Below are 25,134 nucleotides of genomic sequence, written 5' to 3'. Positions count from 1 at the left end.
GCAGCTGTGTCAACATTACTTTCACAATGAGCCACACTGTTTCCTCAGACCAACCACAACTATTGTTTTGTGGACACAGGGTCTAGATCACAATTGATGGGAGGCTCTTAGTTTTCAAATGTAAAAGTAAATCCTTAATCGTCCCACTTTACTTGAATTGACCCTGTTTTCAATACAATATGTATCAGGCCATTTTGGCTAGAGCCACTAATGACCCCAATGGTCACTTTGGATAAATGGTTCACCTCCATTTCTATCATCCTAGCTGTCTGTGGTTGTTGCTGTATTCCTTTTGCTTATGTTTAAACTCTCTGTAATTGTGGCTTTCTCTAGTTGCTGCTGCAAAGAAAATGCCCTGCTTTCATCTATACAACATACTCCTGTGATCCATTGCAGGGCAAGGCAAATGTATTTGTATTGCAAAGTTTGTATGCAAAGTAATTCAAAGTGCTTTACAGTCTGAACTTTGAAGTTGTCTGCAGAGAGACATATTTTTCCTTCCCAGATAAGCAATAACAAAAGGTAGGGGTTACATGTGTAAGAGAGAGAGGAGGGACATTGGTGCACAAACGGTGCGCCAATGCGCACCCTTGCCATTTTCTCATTTTGACATCCAACTATCCACACCTCTTTCCAAAAAGGTGGGTGAACAAATGGTGTATAAAGGTTCTTGTCGTAATGTCTGGTGGATCAAAGATACAGACTCTGAATAAAAGGTTTAACAGAGTTTATTATAAACAAGAGAATGTGAATGCTTGTTGGAGGAGCTTGTAGTAGGAAGCTGGGTCAGAGGCGGAGGTATTCGAACCTTTCTTAAGAAGCTGGGCTGGAGGCTGAGGTGCAAGGGGGTACCGAAAAACAAACCAAGTACTTTGAATGTAACCAAAAAACAGACTGAGCCAAGCAGAACTGCAACACCACAAAGGATACACTGAAGATACACAGACAATCTGGGAACCTATGTAGTTATCAGCAGCCCCTTTGTACTCTTTGTTTTAGGCTTGACTGCTGATCAGCTGCAGGTGTGTAGTGGGTGGTGCCAGAAACTCCACCCAGCTCCAAGCACAGACACAGAAGGGAGGGAGAAAGACAGCACAGAAAATATAAAAGCCTGAATCCTAACAGTTTTCTAGTCTTTAACACAGTTATGAGCATGTAGCTCCATGACGATAGCGGACAGACAGGTCTAAGCAGAAGCTTTTTCACAGCTCTCAGTTTGCAGCTTTTCAGGTGAACACTTGGCATAGTACACAGGACTCTGTGCATTAAAGGTAAGAAGATTCAAGAAACACTTTTGTAATAGATTATCTCTGTTAATGTCAGTAACATGTCTATCAATTTCATTGAGTCATATTTTTGGAACATAGTATTCTTTTATGAACTACCTTATTATTATTATTATTATTATTATTTTGTTTATATATGATTTGGTCCTTCTGCATAAGCTTTATATGATTTGCTATTACATTGAACTTAACTTTAGCCACACCCTAAGTCATTCCATACATTTCATTAGCATTTTGTGCCATTGCCTTTAACCTGTATAACTTGAGTGAAACATTTTGGATATCGTTCCACAAGCTTTTCACAATAGTTGGCGAGACTTTTCGCAATTCCCTCTGACAGAACTGGTGTAAATGGCCATATGACAAACTGGCTCAAATATAATTTGAGACTTGTTTAAATGTACAATTCAGCTCACCTACTGTAGTTCTGTTCTTTATGATCCGACTGTGTTAAAACAAAGCTCAGATAAGATCAGCTGCAGACAGTGCACAGCCTGTAGCTGTGATGACAACACATGAACTTGATTATTTCTAACATTCACTGTAATATTTGTTTAACCTCCTGAGACCCGAGCTCTTGAAGGACTTTATTTGCAAAAACTATTAAGAGCCTGAACACATATATTTTGTGTAAAAAAACAAAATGAGAAACAATTGCGCCTCTAGGAACAATGTGTCTCATTTGTGCTGCTGACAAATGCCTTTAAATAAAATAAAATAAAATAAATAAATGAATAAATAAATAAATAAATTAAATTAAAAACTATATATTAAAATACAATAAAAAAAAACAAAATTAAAAAATAAATAAATACAAAATGAAATACATTAAAAAATATAAAAAAATAATAATTAAATAAAAAAATTAAATACAATAATAATAATTAAAAAATAATAATAATAAAAAAATGAAAATAAATAAATAAATATTCTAAACTCTTAGAAATATTCAAAATTGAACATGTTCTTGTTGCTGTTCTTCTTCTAAAAATTTGCACTGTGGCCTAAACAACCCAAAATGTGTCGTCCACAGATGAGGACACCGGGTCTCAGGAGGTTAATTTTCATGACTACATAACTTACTTTTGCTTACTTTTGTGAGAACAGAACTGAGTGACAGTGATTGTTAATGTTTTTGCCTGCAGATGACCGGGTCTACAATTATTAAACTGTTGTTCAGTACCCTCATCTTTCTATTGTTCATGGCCTACTTATTATTCATGACAAGCTTTCAAGCCTCTCAAAAGATGGAGATTGTGCCTGCAAAGACAAACAGGTAAACTCTTGATTATTTTACCTGGCCTTTTTTTACTGTTAACATAATACATGCTCTTACATAGGCTAGTAGTATCACATTACATATTTTACGTCTTTGTAAAATATCAGAGAGAAGAGAGAGCATGGGCTATGGGGCCGACCCACACACGGTGTTTTTGAATAGGTAAATTCTAAACAGATTACAGTGTTCCTGCTCGTTCGTGTGCTCGTTTATTGCGGGGGGTTATGTTCCAAAATAACCCACAATAGGCAAAATCCGCTAAGTAGAAAGCTTTATTTTTTACAATTATTATATATATATTTTAAGGCTGTAAAATCCCTTGCCACACACTTTATACATTTTTCTCAGACAGGCATTAACATTTTCTCACATTTCTCTTTTGTTTAAACGCTCTCAAAGTTCAAACCTTCGTATATTTTAAAAAATAAGCATAGTATTGTAGAATGAAACTAAATACTATACTGTACTGTAAATAAAAATTACAGCTTTTAGAAATACTGTAACAAATAGAATTTCAATGATCAACCTACAAGGTTGGATACATAAGAAATGATTAATAGTGACTCACGCATATTTCACAGTTCCTCTGACTCTTTGTCCTGGTGCCACTCCACTGTTGTAATGTTCTTTTTCCTGCAGTCACTGATCCACAAAGCTAAAGCAGACTCCATCCTTATGGTGGTCTTCTTGTGGGCACTTAAAATTCTTTTTGCATCCTTGTTAAAACTTATTGCTGCTGTTGTTCTTATGCTATTTTCTTCCTTCTTTATGTGACAAACCAAACATTAATTTATTCCGTAATGGCACCCTACAGCCGTGTAACTTCTACCTTCCCTCAGCATGTCTAGAACTCCAACTTCTTCTGTAATGGTTAGCATATTCCTTTGCCTTTTGGGCATGGGCTCAGGTGCCTTTGTTGGTGCAGAACATTTCATGGACATTGTGGGTTTTGTTGGAAAGCTTGCAAACACACAGCGCTTCAGAGTCACACTGCTAGCATCAAACATTTATGTAAATCTGGCTGAACGCATTCTGTACTGTACAGGAGTCTCTTAGCCAATCAGGATGCAGAACACAATGCGCGTTCATACACTATATATTAAAAAAAAAGCATGCAAAATTGCACCCAAAAAAATTACTGTTTCTGTTAGACTGAAAGGAACTTTGGACTGAGTGAGTGGTGCGGAACTGTCAGCTTTTCCCGGAGGCACACCGCAAACAAAAATCCAGTAGGCTCAAGTAGATCCAGGTTCTTTATTTCGGCAGAGGCATCATTCAAACTGATTCGACACGATCTCTCCTCTCCCCTAATTTTACATCTCCAGAGTGGGCTCTATATACTAGTAGCACACGTCACATTCTCTTAATGATTAGCTTGGAATATACAGACATGTACATGTTATCTGGGTTCACTGAAGACAAAGTCAGCATGCTGATCTGGTCTTTCTTAAGAAACACACATCTTGCACGTCTTGGTACAAAAATGCACATAGCACTTCCACGTCCATGTATGTTCCAAGTACATTATGACATCATCGTGCCACACTGGCACCCACAAAAACATACAGGTCAAAGTATAATATATCAAGTATAATAATATCATGTCACATGAAACATTAATCTCACAATCCCCCCTTTTGATCACATATCACATGTGATCATAAAACCAAAATTAAAAACAAAACACTACTTTCACATAATAATGCATTCAACTTAAAGTTCCCCTAATGAGTAAAATATTAGCATTAGCTTTAATCACTGCATTATAACACATCCCAGCCCTTAGGCTAACATAACACATAAATCAACACATGACTCTCGGACAGCAAATAAGAAACAAGGAGCACTTACTAGGATTCAGAATTTGGATTTTATATCTTTTAAAACAAATGATCAATCTACATAGTTTTGACCAAACTTAGTCAATTGGTTCAGGACATGAGAATTGAGACCTTACGGAGAATAACGAAATTTGTGACGAGGGAGCTTCTTCATTAGGGCAGTGGCCCTGCCCATGTCTTCGATCTCTACCAGCAATCTAAGACATGGCATGACGCAACATCCAATTATGACTAAGATAACAAACATTTTGTAGAGCCAATTTTGACCAAGTGTTTTCAGATGCGCCAGAATTTTTAGCAAATTCCATGGACAAGGACTTAAGGTGGTTCAGAGCCTTAGTAATACTCCCATCAGGAGAGGTATTATTTAGTATATAAGTTCAGCATTCTGCTTCAAACTTGATACATATTTATTATTCTTTGGCAAGCAACATATCTAGGGCAATCCTTTGGGTTTGGGTTTAGATTGATAAGACAATGGCCTCTTAAATGCATGATTATTTCTTGAGTTAACTCTGTATGACAATTTAATTTGTTTTAAATTTAGTGAATTTGCTACACCTTATAGTGAATAGAATAATTAACATAATTGATGCACAAACACCTGACCATGTTTTTGATAGAATGACATACAAACGTAAATTTGCACATAACCACCAAATATCTGCACGAGTGGTAGTGTGTTCAGTTAAAAGCAAATTCTACATAATTATCAGAAGATAAAGTCTAATAACAGAAATCATTAGTAAAACTTTCTATTTCATTTTATCATTACTTCTTGTGTCTATATGTATAACTGCATCTTTAAAGAAACAAGTAGCCATTCCCATAGTCCAAGATGATGCATCTTTTAAAGCTACTACTGGTAATTTATTATGTAAGTGATAGCATTCATCAGTTTTATCAAATGATTTTTAGTGAAGAGGTTAAGTATACAGGTCAGGTCTTTTTCATTAGAATATGGTATTGATGTAGTATTTGAGCAGTATACTGTACCCATTTTACCCAAGTATTTTCATTCATTACATGTTTCAGTTTTGTTTGTTTCAATTTGTTTCAATTTTTTATTTCTCTGGTTAAATCATTTTCTGGAGCAGGTTTATTAGGTTCAAAATTGTTGTTTAGATGTAGCCTTCAAAATTTAACTTTAGTTTTCTATTGCAGGGTACAGTATCAATTTTGGAACACTGGAATCCCATGGAATATTCCCGAGTCATTAAATGTTGGATGTTTAATAGATAATATTAAAGGATTGCATCGTTGAGTAATTGATTTGCTAAGAAGTATAATTTTCCTATTTTTTGTTAAAGTAATTATCTAGTGTAAATCAATTTCAAAAGTATCTTTCTCTTTATTATATTGTCCATTAGTACTGGTTATAACTCTGGCGATCTCTATAACTTTATCATCGTAAACATTATTTTTGTCAGACATGTGTCCTTACAGACAACTTGTACATTTATTGCATAATCTATAGCAGGTACATCTCGCACACAGTCTAGCACTTCACATACTATAGATTGAATAGTATGCTGCAAGTTTGTCCCTTATAACAATACTTTACAAGTTTTGGTGTCCCTCTCTTTACTCTTTTCAGTGCCCATTGTCTCTTACCTGTATTGTTGGTTTGCCAACTTGGTTTAATCGAGGCTTGTCATTTTGATTGTTGGCTGTCCGAGGCCATTCTCAACACTTCCATGAATAAGGGGAATGTACTACACACTAGAACAACAGAAATTAGCATAATTAGCATAATCAAGAATACACATGGAAAATTTTCAAAACATTTTTCAAAAAATATGGCCTATACTCTCCTTTCCCTTCGTCTTCTTCTCCCCCTTTTCTCCTCCTTCTCCAGAGCCCCAGTGGTAGCAGGTGGTCGGGGTTGCTCCTCAGGGTCACCGTGTCCAGTGATGTCCGGATTTGGTCGACTTTCTTCATCCTTCACAAGTGTTCTCTTGACAGTGGCATTTATTTGTCCACAACTCCTTGACTTATGACTTGTGGAATCCCAAATTGTGGAAAAACATCAGCAGTTAGGTGTTTGACTGCTTTCTTCTTTAAGTTCAGTTTGGTATTTCTGCAATTGCAACTTCACAGTATTTAGTCCCCACTTTTTCTTGTTCTTCAGTCTCCTTCTTTGTGTGAGTTGGTAGTAATGTTTGTTTAGGCTCCTCACTGAAGCAAGGGAGGGGCAGCTCAATCTCCAGGCGGCCGTTGCTGGCTTTCACATATCTCTGAGCCTCCTCAGACACTTGTTGCACAGTGCTGTGCACGGTCACATTGAACTGGTCGATGATGTAAATAAACATATCTACAACAGACTCAAAGACAGGGTTCAGCTGTTCCATATCCAGGGTGGACACTCGGTCTGCAATGTCCTTCACAGCAGTCACCACTCATCTGTATGCTGCATTCACATTGGTCAAAAGACCATCCAGATAGTCAGACTTGATGGAATCGACAAACTCTTGAGTTTTGTCTACAACCGCTTTCAGGGTCTGGCTGATCTTGACCAGCGTAGTATCCAGGCTCTCCATGTTGTTCACAAAGTCCACATTTGGTCAGAGATGCCTTTGCCAGTTATTTCGACATTGTCGATGATTTGACCAATGGTCATCACATGTCCGATTGGCATGCGCAGCTCCACGGTGCTAAAGGTGTCCACAAAAGCATTGTAGTAGTACTCCATGTTGCCATAGACAACTTGGATGGAGTCTATGATTTTTATAGAATAAGTCACTATTTAATAAACAGTTTACTTAGAAAGCGTGCGAAATCTATCTAGGAGTCAGCATTGCCTTATTATAGTTCTTAATTGAGATTATTTATTTTATTTGTTTAATTATTTTTATTATTATTTTTTAATTAACAATCTTAGTATTTTCTTAATTTTATTTATTCATTATTATTTATTTTATAAATTTAACAAGCTTAGTATTTTCTTAATAACAGTTTTATTTCACATTTATTAAGCATTGATCTATATCTTCTAATAACATCTAATGATATCAACTGTTTTCTAAATTCTTATTTATTTATTTATATGAATAACACTTTATAAGAACTATACCCCATCTGGCCACAACAAGATACAGTCACTAATAAATGCCATCCAATTTTATCCTAATTTAATCATTTCAACTGTCTTCTCTATTTTGTGTTTCAACATCCCAACTTGAGCTAGAAGCTGAAACAGGAGGATTTAAGGTCATGACCTTAGCGTTCCCTGTCAAACGCAAACACAACAATATAGCCATGACCAATACGGATCCTAAAGTTAAAAAGATAGCAATAAATGCAGCCAAAGTGTAAATAACACTTCCCTTCTTCTTTTAGATCTTTTAATATTTTTAGTGATATTTGCTAAATTTGACGGACACTGGTTTTAATTTTACAGTGGCAAGATAATTCATGTCCATTCTGGGTGTAACTCATTTGGACAGGTTCGTTTCCTTGAGAGCTTATCATGTTGATGAAATTGCTGCTAGCGTTACATATAGTTTTTTGGGTACCACATTTTTATGTAAACTTGATTAAAAGTTTTGTTTTCTTTTTAGTGTAAAGTTTAACCACTAAGTGTATTTTTATAAAACTTGCTTTTTTTCTCTCTTCGTGCTAAGTCATAAACACGGAAATGATTAACTTTTTTTCTAATCACACTTTACCCGATCAAAGTCTAAACTTGCTACTTATTATTAATTCCAGTGCTTTTTTTCTCTCTTCGTGCTAAGCCATAAACACGGAAATGATTAACTTTGTTTCTAATTACACTTTACCTGATCTAAGTGTAAACTTGCTACTTATTATTAATTCTAGTGCTTTTTTTCTCTCTTCGTGCTAAGCCATAAACACGGAAATAATTACTAATTTTATATAGTATTAAAGTTATAACGTAATTAATTTCACACAACGTCCCAAGAAAACATCACATTAATTTAGCATTAAACCAATTGACAGAAATTCTAAGAAAAAGGCCTCTGTCGTACCGTCTTTCTGGAGAGCTCGTTTTTGCGATGTCTTTCTCAGGCGTTCTGTGGAGGAGATGATTTGCCTGTGCCTCCAGGATTCAAAGTATCACGTCGGGGGTCACCAAACTGTCAGCTTTTCCCGGAGGCACACCGCAAACAAAAATCCAGTAGGCTCAAGTAGATCCATAAACCAGGTTCTTTATTTCGGCAGAGGCATCATTCAAACTGATTCGACACGATCTCTCCTCTCCCCTAATTTTACATCTCCAGAGTGGGCTCTATATACTAGTAGCACACGTCACATTCTCTTAATGATTAGCTTGGAATATACAGACATGTACATGTTATCTGGGTTCACTGAAGACAAAGTCAGCATGCTGATCTGGTCTTTCTTAAGAAACACACGTCTTGCACGTCTTGGTACAAAAATGCACATAGCACTTCCACGTCCATGTATGTTCCAAGTACATTATGACATCATCGTGCCACACTGGCACCCACAAAAACATACAGGTCAAAGTATAATATATCAAGTATAATAATATCATGTCACATGAAACATTAATCTCACAGAAGCCAGAGGGGTAGGTGAAGTCCACAATTCACGTTGCTAGCCTGCTCCATGCAAAATGATTTTTTGGGGTCTATTGTTCACCAGAAGTGTCAGACTGCTTATGCATTCAACCATCCAAACAACATATGTCACCTTCCAAATAAACCCACCACATCAATGGCCAACATGAAACCCAATCACCCCTGTGACCCACCACAGAACAAGCTTGCCCATTCTCCCTCTCATCCAGGTATACTGTAGTGTCATCCCTAGGACCACCAATGTTTGACAGTTAAATGTGCTGATGATTCAAAATTAGTTCATTTCAGAGATTATGGAATATATTTCTGTAAAAGTAATACTTCAAGTTTCTCAAAACGTATAGTGTGTGCGTGACAGTCACAGGGTTCAATTGGAAGCTGAGAAGGAGAACTAGCAAATTAGACAAACATTTTGGGTTGATCAGCCATCAGCCTCATTATTGTCACTCATTTGCCCCTTTAGTCAATAGTAACAATGACACCAAAAAAGAGGAAAAATTTTTTGATTCAACAATATATATATATATATATTTTTTTTAAACCCTATGTAATAGGGGTCTGTTGCAGCAGATAGGTAGTTGACAGAGGGGAGCCAAAGAGGAGTGAGCAAAGAAGGGGGAACTTTTGAGGAGTGCAAATCCTGGCAGAGTATAGTCAGCTTCACAAGTGCGTAAAATATGACAAAATATGTCTCTCGTTGGAAAAAGGTCAGAAACAAGAATAAATACAGTATAATTGAAACCTCAGGGCAGAAGTGGGCAGTGACCCGCACACTTGTGACAGGTAGCCTTGGAGCCTGGTGCGCTCGCAGTCCTTGTTGTGGCATATGGAGACATAGGTTGCAAAGGTGTCAATGGGGTGTGGTTCTGTGTGCATGTGATATGTAGTTTTCTGTACAAGGTTTTCTTTACTTTCTGTTACAAATTATAAGTAGTTTTCAGTCTGTCTTTCAGACATTACATTTTTTTTATCTGGATACTTCCAGTAGTGAGACAAAATAATCAGTTGAAGTGTTAGATGGTTGTCTGCTCTTCCACCAAGATCCCATATCCCAAGGATTTGACACACACATCAGTTTATCTCTTCACTCTTGGATATATATTCGTAAGAGTGTCACAGTTTCTGGCTTGTGTACTGCCCCATAGTTACTGGCCTGTGGATGGCTCTGCCACAGTTAGGACCACTGGCCTCAGGCTGTCAGGGTGGGGCTTTGCCATAAGGTTAGGCTAGTCATTAGCACTCGCTAAATGCCGTTGCAAAGCTCTGGGACCATACCGGTATACTAGTTTTTTTCAATTTGCCTAAACCTACCATAAGGTTACCTTGCTACAAGCACACACACAAACACCAACACACCAACAGCCACTTTGAAATGGGATGATTAATCGCTAAGTTCAAAAAGACAAACTCATAAACATAATCGCTTAATAGAAATAACACTGACTTGTAGTTTCTTTTGGGTTTGTAATTTTTGAAGTTATTTCCTTTCTCACTCTGTCCAATTGTTATCTGAGTTTGTTGAATCCTGCAGTGATGGCTCAGGAGCAGGGAGCCGGTTATCCTTCCATCCATCCATCCATCCATCCATCCATTTTCTTCCCCTTATCCGGGGCCGGGTTGCGGGGGGAGCAGTCTAAGCAGGGACTCCCAGACTTCCCTCACTCTGGACACGTCCTCCAGCTCCTCCGGTGGGACCCCAAGGCGTTCCCAGGCCAGCCGAGAGACATGGTCCTTCCAGCGTGTCCTGGGTCTTCCCTAGGGCCTCCTCCCGGTGGGACATGCCCAGAACACCTCCCTAGGGAGGCGTCCAGGAGGCATCCTGAGCAGATGCCCGAGCCACCTCAACTGGTTCCTCTCAATGTGTAGGAGCAGCGGCTCTACTCCGAGCTCCTCCCGTGTGACCGAGCTCCTCACCCTATCCCTAAGGGTGCGCCCGGCCACCCTGCGGAGGAAACCCATTTCAGCCACTTGTATCCGCGACCTTGTCCTTTCGGTCATTACCCAGAGCCTATGACCATACGTGAGGGTAGGAACGTAGATTGACTGGTAAATCGAGAGCTTTGCCTTTTGGATTCAGCTCCTTCTTTACCACAACGGACCGATACAGCGATCGCATCACTGCAGACGCTGCACCGATCCGCTTGTCAATCTCACGCTCCATCCTTCCCTCACTCGTGAACAAGACCCCGAGATACTTGAACTCCTCCACTTGAGGCAGAGACTCACCACCCACCTGGAGAGGGCAAACCACCAACAATGGCCTCGGATTTGGAGGAGCTGATTCTCATCCCAGCCGCTTCACACTCGGCTGCAAACCACCCCAGTGCCTGCTGCAGGTCCTGGCTCGAAGAAGCCATCAGGACAACATCATCTGCAAACAGCAGAGATGAAATCCTGTGGTTCCCAAACCAGACCCCCTCCAGCCCCTGGCTGCGCCTAGAAATTCTGTCCATAAATATAATGAACAGAACCAGTGACAAAGGGCAGCCCTGGCGGAGTCCAACATGCACCGGGAACAGGTCTGAATTACTGCCGGCAATGCGAACATAGCTCCTGCTCCGGTCATACAGGGACCGGACAGCCCTTAGCAAAGAGCCCCGAACCCCATACTCCCAGAGCACCCCCCAAAGGACACCACGACGACATGGTCGAATGCCTTCTCCAGATCCACAAAACACATGTGGACTGGTTGGGCAAACTGAACCCTCAAGGACCCGATGGAGAGTATAGAGCTGGTCCAGTGTTCCACGACCAGGACGAAAACCACACTGCTCCTCTTGAATCCGAGGTTCGACTATCGGTCGGATTCTCCTCTCCAGTACCCTGGAATAGACCTTACCGGGAAGGCTGAGGAGTGTGATTCCCCTGTAATTGGAACACACCCTCCGGTCCCCCTTCTTATACAGAGGGACCATCACCCCGGTCTGCCATTCCACAGGTACTGTCCCCGACCACCACGTGATGTTGCAGAGACGTGTCAGCCAAGACAGCCCAACAACATCCAGAGACTTGAGGTACTCAGGACGGATCTCATCCACCCCCGGAGCCCTGCCACCAAGGAGCTTGTCAACCACCTTGGTGACCTCAGCCAGGGTGATGGACGAGTCCGCCTTCAGGTCCCCAGTTTCTGCTTCCTCCTCGGAAAACGTGACAGTGGGATTGAGGAGATCCTCAAAGTATTCCTTCCACCACCCGACAACATCCCCAGTCGAGGTCAGCAGCTCTCCACCGCACTGTAAACAGTGTTGGTGAAGCACTGCTTCCCCCTCCTGAGGCGTCGGACGGTTTGCCAGAATCTCTTTGAGGCCGTCCGATAGTCCTCCTCCGTGGCCTCCCCGAACTCCTCCCAACCCCGAGTTTTTGCCTCTGTGACCGCCCGAGCCACGGCACTCTTGGCCCGCCGGTACTCATCAGCTGCCTCAGGAGTCCCATGAGCCAATAAGGCTCGATAGGACTCCTTCTTCAGCTTGACGGCATCCCTTACTTCCGGTGTCCACCACCGGGTTCGGGGATTGCCACCGCAACAAGCACCGCAGACCTTACGACCACAACTACGAGCAGCCGCATTGACAATAGAGGTGGAGAACATGGCCCACTCAGAGTCCATGTCCCCAGCCTCCCCCAGGATCAGGGAGAAGCTCTCCCGGAGGTGTGAGTTGAAGACCCCTCTGACAGAGGGCTCTGCCAGACGTTCCCAGCAGACCCTCACGATGCGCTTGGGCCTGCCAGGTCTGTCCGGCTTCCTCCTCCGCCAGCGGAACCAACTCACCACCAGGTGGTGATCAGTTGACAGCTCAGCCCCTCTCTTCACCCGGTTATCCTTTTCATAAAATAATAAAAATAAAAAATTTGGTCCGCACACCGCTTATCCTGGATGATAAAACTTGGAATCACACTTCTGACACCAAGATCATTATGGAAATATTTTTGGTGAGAACAAAATAAGAGGTCTTGAGTAAAACAATTGTCTTTGTGTGTGTGTGTTTTTTTTTGCAAGAGAAGGAGCAAAGTATAAAAGAGGTAGAAGAAGGAGAGCGAGCTGGGTTTTATATAGACTGGTACAGAGGCATGTACACAAAGGTCATCATTACATAAATAATGGAACTAGACAGTGAGGGGATGCACCTGAGAGAGGAAAGCCAGTTTTGATGGGAAAGCACTGACTGGCCAGGTCATTATGACAGTAATGACGAGCCTGGGACAAGCACAGCTCGGAAAATGGCAAAAATAGTAGTGGACATGACCCAACATGCCAGTGACCGGTATCAAAAATTAGAACTCGATGAGCTCTAATTGTGACCAAAGACTGAGAGAAAAAATAATAAAAGATGACTCGGTAGTGCCCCTTAACAATGGCACTGCAATTTTTTGCAAAGTTTCTCATACACAGTTGAAATTTGGCACGTACATCCTCCTTGACATACTGATCAAGATAGCCAATGAAAACATACCTCTATCTGCAACCATGTTACCGTGGTAACATAAGAAATAATAATAATAATAATAATAATACATTTTATTTATATAGCGCTTTTCAAGATACTCAAAGTCGCTTCACAATACATACAAGAATAAAATGTCACAAAATTTACAACATAAAATCAAACATTAAAAGCAGTTTTGAACAGGTGAGTTTTGAGTTCTTTTTTGAAGGTGGGGAGGTCAGAGCAGTCACGGAGGGGTTTGGGCAGTGAGTTCCAGAGGGTGGGGGCAGCGATGGAGAAGGCTTTATCCCCCCAAGTTCGGAGCTTGGTCCTACAGGGCAGAGACAGGAGGTTGGAGCTGGAGGAGCGGAGGGAGCGAGATGGAGTGTGGTGGTGGAGCAGGTCTGTGAGGTAAGGAGGGGCCAGGTTGTGGAGCGCTTTGAATGTGATGAGAAGGATTTTGAAGTGGATGCGCTGAGGGACGGGGAGCCAGTGGAGCTTGCGGAGGACAGGAGTGATGTGTTCACGTGAGCGGGTGTGGGTGAGGAGCCGGGCAGCGGAGTTCTGAATGTACTGTAGTCTATTGAGGGTTTTGGATGGTGTACCGTAGGGGATGCTATTGCAGTAGTCAATTCTGGATGTGATGAATGCGTGGATGAGAGTTTCAGCGGCAGAGAAGGTGAGTGATGGGCGGAGACGGGCTATGTTTTAGAGGTGAAAGAATGCAGTCCGGGTTATGTGCTTGACGTGGGGTTCAAATGAAAGAGTGGAGTCGAGGAGCACACGGATGAGTGAGGATGGAGAGAGTGTGGTGTTGTCAAAGTGCAGGGTGAAGTGTTGTGAGTATTTGGTGATGTTGTGTGGACCAATGATGATGAGGTCTGTTTTGTCGCTGTTTAGTTTGAGGAAGTTGTGATTCATCCAGTTTTTTATGTCTGTTAGACAGTGGGTGAGAGTGGAGTGGATTGTGGGGTTGATGGATATTGTGGAGATGTAAAGTTGGATGTCGTCAGCGTAGCAGTGAAAACGGAGACCGTGACGACGAATGAAGTTGCCGAGGGGGAGGATGTAGAGAATGAAGAGGAGAGGACCATGTACCGAACCTTGGGGGACTCCCTGCTGCAGGGGGGCTATGGAAGAGGAGCAATGGTTGAAGTGGATGAACTGTTGCCAGTTTGTGAGGTAGGACTGGAGCCAGAGGAGTGCAGAGCCGGTGATGCTGAGTGAGTTTTTGAGGCGGGACAGGAGGATGGAGTGGCTGATAGTGTCGAAGGCTGCAGTGAGGTCCAAGAGGATGAGGATGGAGAAGTGGCCAGAGTCGGAGGAGAAGAGGAGGTCATTTGTGACTTTGAGCAGAGCTGTTTCGGTGCTGTGTTTGGGATGGAAGCCGGACTGGAAGGGTTCATAAAGACTGTTGGAGGTGAGGTGGGTTTGGAGTTGGGCGGCGATGACATGTTCGAGGATTTTAGACAGAAAGGGGAGGTTGGATATGGGACGGAAATTTGCACAGTTATCAGGGCCAAGGTTGGGTTATGTGTCATTGAAATACATGGGTTCTGAGTACTGGACTTTGTTGTAGATTAAAAAGATGCTCTACATTATTCCAACTATGGCCTGAAATTCAAGCTTCCCAAAAGAATAACAGTAAACATAAAGCATAATTGAAAAAGATGAAAAATGTTTCCGTGGCGCCCCCTTAAAAAGTGAAAATACATTACACCAATGGAAGACAAGTCCAAACCTTTTTAAACATAGAAAGATGAAACTTAGCATGAACATAGTCCATGTCAAGACAAGTAAAAAAAAAAAAAGTGTTATGACCCCATCCTAAACCCAACAGGAAATCAGTCGTATTGAGCATTGAGCAAACTCCATTTTTGCATTTTACTTCTCTTACTGTTATTACTCCTCCTTGTAATTTCTTTCAAAAAGCTTAAAAATTGGTAAAACTAACCAAGACCCATGTGTTATTAAATATTATTGTTTAGATTTATGATGAATTCACAAATATGAGTGTGGCTAATCGGAAAATCAGTTGGATTTTTGAAAAGCACAAAAAGATGTGTATTTCTCACAGGTGATGGTGAATTGAGTCAGATCCAATGAAACATTTGTGCACATTAAGGATCTAATTAAATAGACAAACCAAAATTTTGTGACCCTAAGACAATTGAAATTTGGCAAGGACGTCTTTTGTTGGTTTAGTGGCCTTGTGTGGCTTTTATTATTATTATTATTATTATTATTATTATTATTATTAATAACAATAACAATAATAATAATAATAATAATATTAGTACTTTAGAGGAATACAGTACAACAGTGCATAGTCACTGAGAGAGGAGATTGGAGTTCTTTTAAACCCATGTATCCTGTCTTCCAGGTTGGCCCCTGTCCCTGTGTCTCCGCGTCCCTGTACTTGTCAGCCTGGCTCAGTGCAACTGAAAGATCGAATTCCTGAGGACCAGTTTGACAAAGTGTATCAGCGGAGAAAAGAAGAATTTGAGAAGTGGAAGAAAAGGTACAAGTCATGCACTGCAGTTTCATGACGTGAAGACTATACAAAGGGGCTTATGCTATTGTGTGCATTTCAGCAGTTCTCATTTAACATCATAATGACTTGGGTTTCTGGTTTTACCTGTTGATATAAAACAATTGTTAACAAATTGTTTTGTTATAGACACAGGGCTTGCTGCAGGTTGGTTCCAAACAATACACATGTAGATTTAGGGCTACTGATGTCATCAGCTCCAAAGTATATGCAAAGTATTGTGTTATCAGCAACAGTTAAACAAATGACCTGTGGTTAGAACTTTAAAACAGAGGGACTATCTTCAACTAAAACAGAAATGACTCATGTTTTGAACCAAAGGGTTTTCAGATTTAAAAATGAACTATTTTCACTTTGTGGGACCAAGCAAATTAAACGACTCTGAGACGTACATATTAACACATTGCATGTCATGGTGTTCTGGACATCCTTCCTTCTGTAATAATGCAATGTAAAGTGCCTTGGGTGTCTAGAAAGCCACTAAATAAATTCAATGATATTAGATATTAAATTACTATGATGTAATTATGATTAGGTATATGAATGCTAAAAACATATACACCGCTTTCACTTTCAAATAGGCCACAAGAAGAAAAGGGAACAGCCCATACTTTAGTTGATTAGTAATTAACTAACAACTTTAAAAATACAAAAATAATATTTGTCTTTCACCAACAGAACCTCATCTGAATTATCCAAACTGCTGCTGGCTCCACCCAACTCTCCTCTGCAGTATCCCATTCAAGGTTTTACTGTTCCCCCTCTAAGGAGATGCCCCATCCCAGGTACACACCTCACAGCCCCACAAGTGTCAACTTCACCTGATCAAGTACACGGAGACTCTCTCAGTAATGCATGATAAAAAGGAAGAAACAATTCCATATAAACATATAGATGGATGGATTTAATAAAATAAGTTCATCTTTGTCCCAGGTTTAAAACTGTCCACAGGAGAGCAAAGCAGCTACAAGGTTAGTATGTTGTACTATGTCTGTAATACCTTGCAAATTATACTACTGGCTCTAAAACCAGTCAAATGCTTATCAGGTATGGTAGCTAAGGTTTTAAATGGAGTCATCTGGACTAAGCTCATCTGAAGGTATTGGTTTAAGGAGCCAGATAGCTTCATAGCATACTACACCAAGGGGAGGGGCAGTCAGACTGGGCAAGTTTCTGGATGGCAAACAAAATGTCTCAATTTTCAGAAACATTCTCCTGATGGCTACCACTTTTTTTCTATCATACCTGATTAGCATTTGAATAGTAACTATCTAGCCGGTAACACTCAACCTCCCGCACAAGCTCAGGCTCCTTCCCCCCCAGCGAGGTGACATTCCACGTCCCCAGAGCTAGTCTCCATGTCTGGAGATCCGGTCGTCGAGGTCCCTGCCTTCGACTGCCGCCCGGATCTCTCTGCACCCGCCCCAAGAATAAACATGTTGATCTTAATGCAAGCTGTATAAGGTAAAGAGGTAAAAAAAAACACTATTGATTGCTTTTGTGTGTGTTGTCTGTGTAGGTGATCCTGAATGTTAGGAAAGGTCTCCTCAGTGCAGACGCCTCACTCTTCACAGGAGAAGTGATACTAAAAGGTCAATCAGGATTATTAAACAATTAAAACAAATCCTCTCACATAGGCTGAGCTTTCTGTATCAATGTTATGCATTTATTAGATCAATCAAAGCTTTTAATCACAGAAAGCATGGTGCTTAGTGCTTTCTATGATTAAAACAAAAAAAGTTGTCCAAGTCTTACATCACAAGTGTTTACGAGCGCTACACATTATGTGACCCTCAAAAGTTTATATAATTTTAAATACAGGTGATGGAAAGGCTGAGCTCACTGTGGAGTCCAGTAGCCTGAAGCTCCTGAATGCTGTGCTGGCATCAGTGTCCTACCAAAGCAGCTTTTATCATGTCCACACTGCAGATTTGGGTAGGTCCCCAAACCACAGCCCTCTCACATTAGTGCATTTGTATGAGTTTAATGTCAAACTCTTTAAATTGTCTTAGCCTCCTTTTCTTTTGAGAATCATGGAGCCCAGTTTCCCATCATCATCAGACAGCCTCAGCTGCCAGTCATATTTGACATGGGGGCGGGTAAGTTTACTCTGTGACCACATGCTAGACAGACATACATTCAGTTAATATGGGACATGTTTAGTTAACTTTACAAAGTGTAAACATTACAAATCGACAGCCATTACCTATAGGAAGAAGCATTAATAAACAAAGATGTACATTATGTTGTGAACAAGCGCGTGCAAAGCAATTTGTAGCACTAACAATATTTTGAACCTTTTCTCTGTTCCCTCTACAGTAGGTAGTAGGTGCCACGATGATCATAAAAGTACTGAATTGTAATAAACATAAGCTATATTTCATTTTTATCATTAACTTGTAACTTTGCCCAATACTAACTGTGAACACTATCACTGACAAAATGTTATTATCATTTGTAGCATAAATACTGGAGAATACATTTTGGTTGTTTTCGGCAGACATTACAAGAAATAGTAGTATATATTGTTATGTATATATAAATCAGCTAGTACTAAGTGTTGTAGTGTTTTGAGAGTCCAAGTTAAAAAAAAAAGTAGTCAAAGTGTTCATCTGTGGTTACTTTTTCATTAGAAATGGTATGTAATTGCTCTTTTTTGTCTCAGACATCAGCTCACAAGTCAGTATCACCATCAAGACCTTTCTGCGCTACGATAATCTCAAAGAGCTACTGAGCAGCATCCGCAGGTTTTACCCCAACATAACAGTGATTATTGCAGATGACAGCATTGAACCAGAAAAGATAACAGGAGAGAACATCCACCAATACATCATGCCACCAGCTCAGGTAAAACTCCCATTTGCATGTCTGTGTAATCACTAATTGTATGCAGAATTGCATGTCTACGAGATGTGTTCCAAATGCTCTTCCTGTTTCCCCTTCATATAATTTGATATGCATGATAGATCAAATTTGTGTTCTTGTTGTATTCTATCCTTTGGTTTCACTAATAACCATCTGCTATGGAAAGTTTCTAAAACTGAAGACAGAATTAACTTTTACCACAGAATGCCCTTGTGATCAAAAATTGCTGTTGGCGCTCTTGCCTTACAAGTGCTGGGCCTTCCTTTGGAGTTTGCCTGTTCTCCCCGTGCTTGAGTAGGTTTCCTTCGGGTGCTCCAGTTTCCCCTACCACTAAAAACATATACAGTAGGCTCTCCTGAAAATGATATCTAAATCTCAGAGGGACTTGTCTGGTAAAAAAAAAAAAAAGTATAGTTTAATTTACTTTCTATATTTTAATAGGCAGCACAATTTATTTCTATAGTGAAATGAGCATGTAGCTTTCATTCTCTTACTTAGTATTGTAACATGTGTTTTGATGGTCAATTCGTCATCCAGTTAAAATAAATACTTTTAAGAATAAATTATTTTAATCACTTTAAGCATTCAAGCATTTGTGGTATTGTAGTTTTGTACTGGTATCTCTATAGAATACACTATAGATCCATCATTGATGTTAAACTGATGTAAAGCTTTGTAATCGTAGTTATACTGTCAGTGACGCACATCTAGGGCACTTACTGTACCAATAAAATGGCCTATTATTAAACACGCTCGCAATGATGATTCATCTTGGTATGTGTATCTTCAGGGTTGGTTTGCTGGCAGAAATCTGGCTGTTTCCCAAGTCACTACAAAGTATTTTCTGTGGGCAGATGATGACTTCATATTCAGTCAAAGCACAAAGATTGAGAAAATGGTCGAGGTCATGGAGGCTGTTCCTGAACTGGATGTGGTGAGTAAGTTTGAACTAATGCTGTATAGTACTTTGTAATTGTATTACGATTGTTTCCCTGTTTATTTAAAGGAGACTTGTTATGCTTTTGGGGTATTTAGTATTAAACTTCACTTAGTATTAAATATGTATAAATAAAAATATGTGTAATATGTTTTTACAGTTTACAGTTAATAAAATGTAAAACAAACAAGCAGCAGATAATCATTTCTATGTTTTTATTGTTAAATGCATACGTGCCTTTATTGAACAATACATGTATGACCTGGATTTAGATTTTTTTTAATAATTAAAAATAAGTAGAGCCATGGATAGAGATACGGGGTAGGTGAAAACAGCAATTTTCTGAGAACTCAAATGCAGGACAATATAGGATTGCTCAAACATGCGTGATTTAACTGAAATACAACTTTGACCATACCAATTATGAGGGAACACCATTATAACATGGTTAAAAACAAAAACAAAACAAAGTTAACTTTACATAATTTGTTTCCCTTAAGGTTGGTGGCTCAGTGCAAGGAAACACATTTCACTTTTCACTTGAGTATGACAAAGGAGATGAGACTGAAGGAGGCTGTTTATACAGAAAATCCCATGGAAGGTTCCACGCAATTCCTGGTTACCCACAATGCTATTTGACCAGCGGAGTGGTCAATTTCTTCCTGGCTCGTACAGACTGTATCCAGAAATCTAGATTTGACCCCCTCCTAAAGAGAGTTGCACACTCAGGTAAGCAAATTTGTTGCATGTCATGTGGCCTACATTACGTCTCCTAACCAGTACCACGTGATTGGTAGACCTATAATCAATACAAATTTTTGTGCCTATGCTAGAGTTCTTTATGGATGGACTAGGCTCCCTGATGGTGGCTTCTTGTAGTCATGTGTCTATTGGTCATCAGCCAAAGAAAAATTCCAACCAGTATAACAAGTTTCGGAAGCCAACTGGTGGTTCTGAGCAGGCATTCAAATACCAACTGCACTTCTTCAAAAACAATCTCAAGTGCATAAAGTTTGGATGAACGGTTACAGTGGAAAGTGAGAACTTCCGTCTTTTCATCATATCATGTTATTTTTCAATTCTATGCTCAGCGCTTCCTGTATTCCCCTTTTGTTTCTCATGTCTGTGCACTTTGCTTGGAAAAAATGACATTGCCCTTGAATGTACCTGTATTTTGGGTCTCTTTTGATGAATACACTGGTATTATATTATTTTCACATTTTTACACCAGTATACATTCTCACCCCGTAACCAATGTACCCCTCAAGCACCAGGACGAACAAGCGGGGCCTTTCTCTCGAGCACCCTTCTCCTCCATGGGGGATGCTTTTATTAAGTTGGTGAAAACACAAAGGGAAGTCAGAGCGTTTTGAGACTGAAAAGTGGTGAGGGCATAGACTGTAGTCTGTGACTGAGTGGAAAAGGGACAGACCTCTCCATTCCATTCCCCTTTCCCACATTCCATTCCCCATTCCATTCAACAACTATTATTCTGTTTATTTAAAAATGGGCTACTGTATATAGACCTATTTATTTATGTAGGCCTACTATGTAAATTAATGCACTAACTCAACACATGGAAATTTCTAGCATAGAATTATAATTAAATACATATACATTCATGTCAAAGAATAATGGTGTAAGTTTTATACTGATAATGCTTTTAAAACTTGACAAAAGTACATATGTGTACTAGAAAAAGAAATGCTACATAAAACACACACAAACACTTACCCATACAGGCCTACCCTCGGCTGACAAATGCATGAAATAATTCAGTGAAATTATTGCCTAGGTTTTTAAAAGGAGCATGTAGCTTTGGATGATGATACTATGCTTTGTAAATTGAGAATTTATTTTGCACAAGCCTGTGTGCATGTGTTAAAACAAATATGAAATATGAAAGTGGTGGACCCTCCACCAGAAAAATGACATATAGTGCATGTTTAATGTAGACGATATATTATCATGCCCAACTTATTACACCACTTACTGTAAAGCTAATTTGAATGTCCTTTAATAGTAGAACTCAGTGTACCATGAGTCAGCATTTGTATTTTGTCTTTTTGTAAACAGCCTGTTCAACTGTAGAGCAATGACAACAAGTAGTACACACAGTACAGCCTGTACACCTGCAGAGCAACAATAACAAGTTGTACACACATTACAACATAATGTGTGGAACAGGTTGTATTGGCAACAATGGGTAGTTTCCATTGTGCAACAGAATATTTGGAAAATCTTTGGGAGTAGTGTGATTGCGATTATATGTGTCATTGATGCAGATGACATGGTACAAAGGTGGGGTAGAATAATAAAGGCAGTTAAAGAAACTGTGTGTACAATTTGGATTTTAAGTGGTGTAAACATTTGATTTGATTTTTTTTTTTATTTCGAGCAAATGAATGAAGTTACATATATTCACCTTTTGTTTTCAATGTTCAACACAAAATAACTGTATCACAGAATCAAGGTAAATGTCCAAATCAACTATCTTTTACTGGTAACAATTCTAATGCTAATGTATTCTTAATTGAAGACAGACTGGCATATCGGTGAGCCGATATATCAGGCAATATGTGCACTTTTAAGAATATCGGCTATCACTCTTAAATCACCAGCACAGGCTGATATGTTGTTTTGGCTGACTTGCTGCCTAAAGAACACACAAACCTTTATTTGAAGAAGAGGCAGAGCTTATCGGCCAATGGTTTCTCTGGATTCTAAATGACTGGCACCTCATCAGCCATGAAAAAAAAACAAAACACACACATTGTTTGATCTCTATTCTTAATTACAAAAACATTAGCCATTATGTTATGTTATATTTTGTTGTTTTGGTTCTCAAGATGATTATCCAATCAGACAGCAGAATCACATGAGTCTTCCATTTGGGTTGCCAGTTTCAATGCTGAAGTCCAGGTTTAAACTTAAAAGGACTGTCTCTGATCTGAATCCTCACTACCTAAACCCCAGCACCTGCAGCCAATCATTAATCAATGCTAGTGCAGCCTCTGTAGCTCAGTGAGTGAATCCTGGATGTTCTGAGCTATCATAGGAGGTATGACCTATCCATATACTGAGAATGAGAAGAACTTTCACAGTATGTGCCCTCCATATGCAGGTTAAGGCACTGACAATGCATGTTCAGTTGTGATTGTAGTACTGTTTTTGAAACTGTGAGAGAACAGGCCACATACAGTGTGTTTAAATGCTGTAATGAATTGTAAAATAAACCAATTTTCACACAAACACACAGTTGTTATGAAACATCCCCCAAGATAACACTGAGTCATGGCCTATTTTAAGCTCCAGCGATACATCTGCTCCGTGTACATCTGTGCTATAGACACTCGCGCGCTTACATAAATCTTTTGGTGTGAGACTCCAGAGACCGCCATTCAAAGCTTAGTATTTCTGTCCATTCTGCAGGGTTCTGAGACATGAGGTAATCAACAGTGCACGGCTAACACAGCAATGTAACAGCAATATCTTCAATAGCTCTATGTGAAATACCCTTTGTACTATATTTACTAGAGTTTGACTAGACCAGGGGTTGACAACCCGCGGCTCCAGAGCCGCATGCAGCTCCTTCATCCTTATACTGCGGCTCTGCGTGGCTTGGGAAAACTAATTTTAAGTATTTAATTGAAGTATATTTTATTTGTGTTAGTTCTTTTTTATTGTAGTTTAAACTGGAAGATTATTATGATCGTGAAATATTCAACTAAAATGATATTTTCTTATTTTTCGTTGATCAAAATAAGCATCACACTCGTGGAACAATGTTAAAAACAACACTGCTCACGCCTCACTGACACAGCTCACAGTTCTGCGTAAAGACACAGCCCTGGTTTTCAAATGCTGTGCGCACAGGAGTCAGGAGCAGGAGGATCTTCTCCGACGTAACTTTCACCCGTCCCTAATGACGCACTAATAAACTCGTTTGTAGATATATCCTGAAAATCGCCACAGAAATCTATTCGATGCAGTGACATGTTCATTATCTGCTCTTGTCCTCCACGATGACGTATCACATATAACACATCAGACACGACGCATAAAAGTAGAGCCACAAGCAAGTGAAAATGAGCCAAAACAAAAGTCTTTTGTTGTTAAAAAGAGAGCTTTTTAACAAAGGGGAAAAGGCCAACTGAGGAGCCACAAGAGGAGCCTATGACCTCCAAGAAAAAGAAAGCTAAATTTAACAGACAACACCAGGAGTCCTACTTTTTGTCGCTACAGGTGAGTCTCACGCGCAGAGTCCGCTCTGCGTAATATGCGGAGGAAAAGCGAATGAGGCAATGAAACCTGTGCTCCCAGTGTTTTATTTTCCGTGGAAACTGGGTCCAAATGGCTCTTTGCGTGTTAAAGGTTGCCGACCCCTGGACTAGACTGTTATGCCTTCAGTGTTGAGTCTCCACCTCTACCACAGTCCAGTCTCCACGAGGAGAGCTGCTGAGACTGTCTGGAGAGTAGCTGCTCACTGAGGTGACTGTAGCGGTGGGGGGGCTGAACTGTGGCCACGTGGTGCTATGCAGCAGGCTGAGACTGCCCCCCATTCCAACAGGAAGGAGCAGGAGAGAACTCCCATCTTCAGACAGCATCAGGCTCTGGTTGATGAGCTGCTGAACCATGACCACCTTCATGTTCCACTCAAGCTCCTGTGTAGGCCCTGGGCAAAGTTGCTTTTGAGAGACATATTTTCCCTGGTCTTGGCCATTGAGGACAACCTCCTCCTCATCACTGGTCTCCATAGCCTCATAGATGGTGCAGAGACCCGAGGAGGGGGAGAGCATGAGTCCAGTGGGGCTCCTCCTGAGCTGCTGTTGCTGCTGCAGGTGTTTCTGGTGCATGCGGTACTGCAGCTCCAGCTCCAGCTGCCACTGCAGCCTGTGTCTATGCTGCAGCTGGAGCATTTCCTGCCTCTGTGCCTCTTCCTCCTCCGGCCACTGAGTCTTCATCCACTCCTGCTCCACCCAGTGAGTCTTCTCCTGCTCCTGCTCTGCCCACTGAGTCTTCAGCCCCTCCTCCTGCCACTGAGTCTGCTGGCGCTCACGCTCCTTACACTTCTCCACCTCCTGCAGCTTCTCTTGGTGTTTTTCCAGCCCATGGAGCTGCTCCCTCACAACAGCAGTGTCAGAACATGTTTTTATAAGAGGTCCAAAATGTGCTGCCAGAGCAGGATCAATGGGCCTCCTGTTGCCAGGTACAAGAGCCAGGTAATGTCCATTGGCTATAAGCAAACTTCCAGTGTGGTTCTGATTCTGATTATTCCCCGGGCTCTGTAGCACATCTTCATCCTTGTCATCAGATATTTTGTTTCCTGTCACACAGTTAAGATCACTTGGTGCATCCATCAGATGCATGCATAAACACGACAAGT

The 25,134-nt window shown here is 40.5% G+C and overlaps 1 protein-coding gene across 2 annotated transcripts; it reads left to right on the top strand.

Annotated features, from left to right (window-relative positions):
* The first annotated feature begins 772 nt into the window (after positions 1-772).
* On the top strand, positions 773-25,134 carry LOC117375413 (beta-1,4 N-acetylgalactosaminyltransferase 2-like). Of its 2 annotated transcripts, none has more exons than XM_055223550.1 (12): positions 773-1,271; positions 2,432-2,562; positions 15,779-15,916; positions 16,625-16,731; positions 16,880-16,917; positions 17,466-17,538; positions 17,768-17,881; positions 17,959-18,045; positions 18,612-18,793; positions 19,602-19,745; positions 20,249-20,477; positions 20,582-25,134. In XM_055223550.1, exons 2-12 carry the CDS (start codon positions 2,432-2,434, stop codon positions 20,767-20,769), a joined length of 1,431 nt encoding a protein of 476 aa, XP_055079525.1. In that variant the 5' UTR covers positions 773-1,271; the 3' UTR covers positions 20,770-25,134. The 2 variants fall into 2 exon arrangements, with proteins under 2 accessions (XP_055079525.1, XP_055079524.1); XM_055223549.1 differs by having other exon boundaries at positions 16,625-16,794.

This window comes from Periophthalmus magnuspinnatus, chromosome 8 (genome assembly GCF_009829125.3).
Source record: "Periophthalmus magnuspinnatus isolate fPerMag1 chromosome 8, fPerMag1.2.pri, whole genome shotgun sequence".
Lineage (NCBI taxonomy): Eukaryota > Metazoa > Chordata > Actinopteri > Gobiiformes > Gobiidae > Periophthalmus > Periophthalmus magnuspinnatus.
Note: the sequence above shows the minus strand (reverse complement) of the source record. Positions and strands in the feature narration are given on the sequence as shown.

Bases quoted from the DNA above. Each gene is read 5' to 3' on its own strand.
- LOC117375413 (XM_055223549.1), top strand. From the start codon at position 2,432: ATGACCGGGTCTACAATTATTAAACTGTTGTTCAGTACCCTCATCTTT. The intron at 15,917-16,624 runs GTACAAGTCATG...TTTCACCAACAG, and splicing joins TTTGAGAAGTGGAAGAAAAG to AACCTCATCTGAATTATCCA. The intron at 17,882-17,958 runs GTAGGTCCCCAA...AAATTGTCTTAG, and splicing joins TGTCCACACTGCAGATTTGG to CCTCCTTTTCTTTTGAGAAT.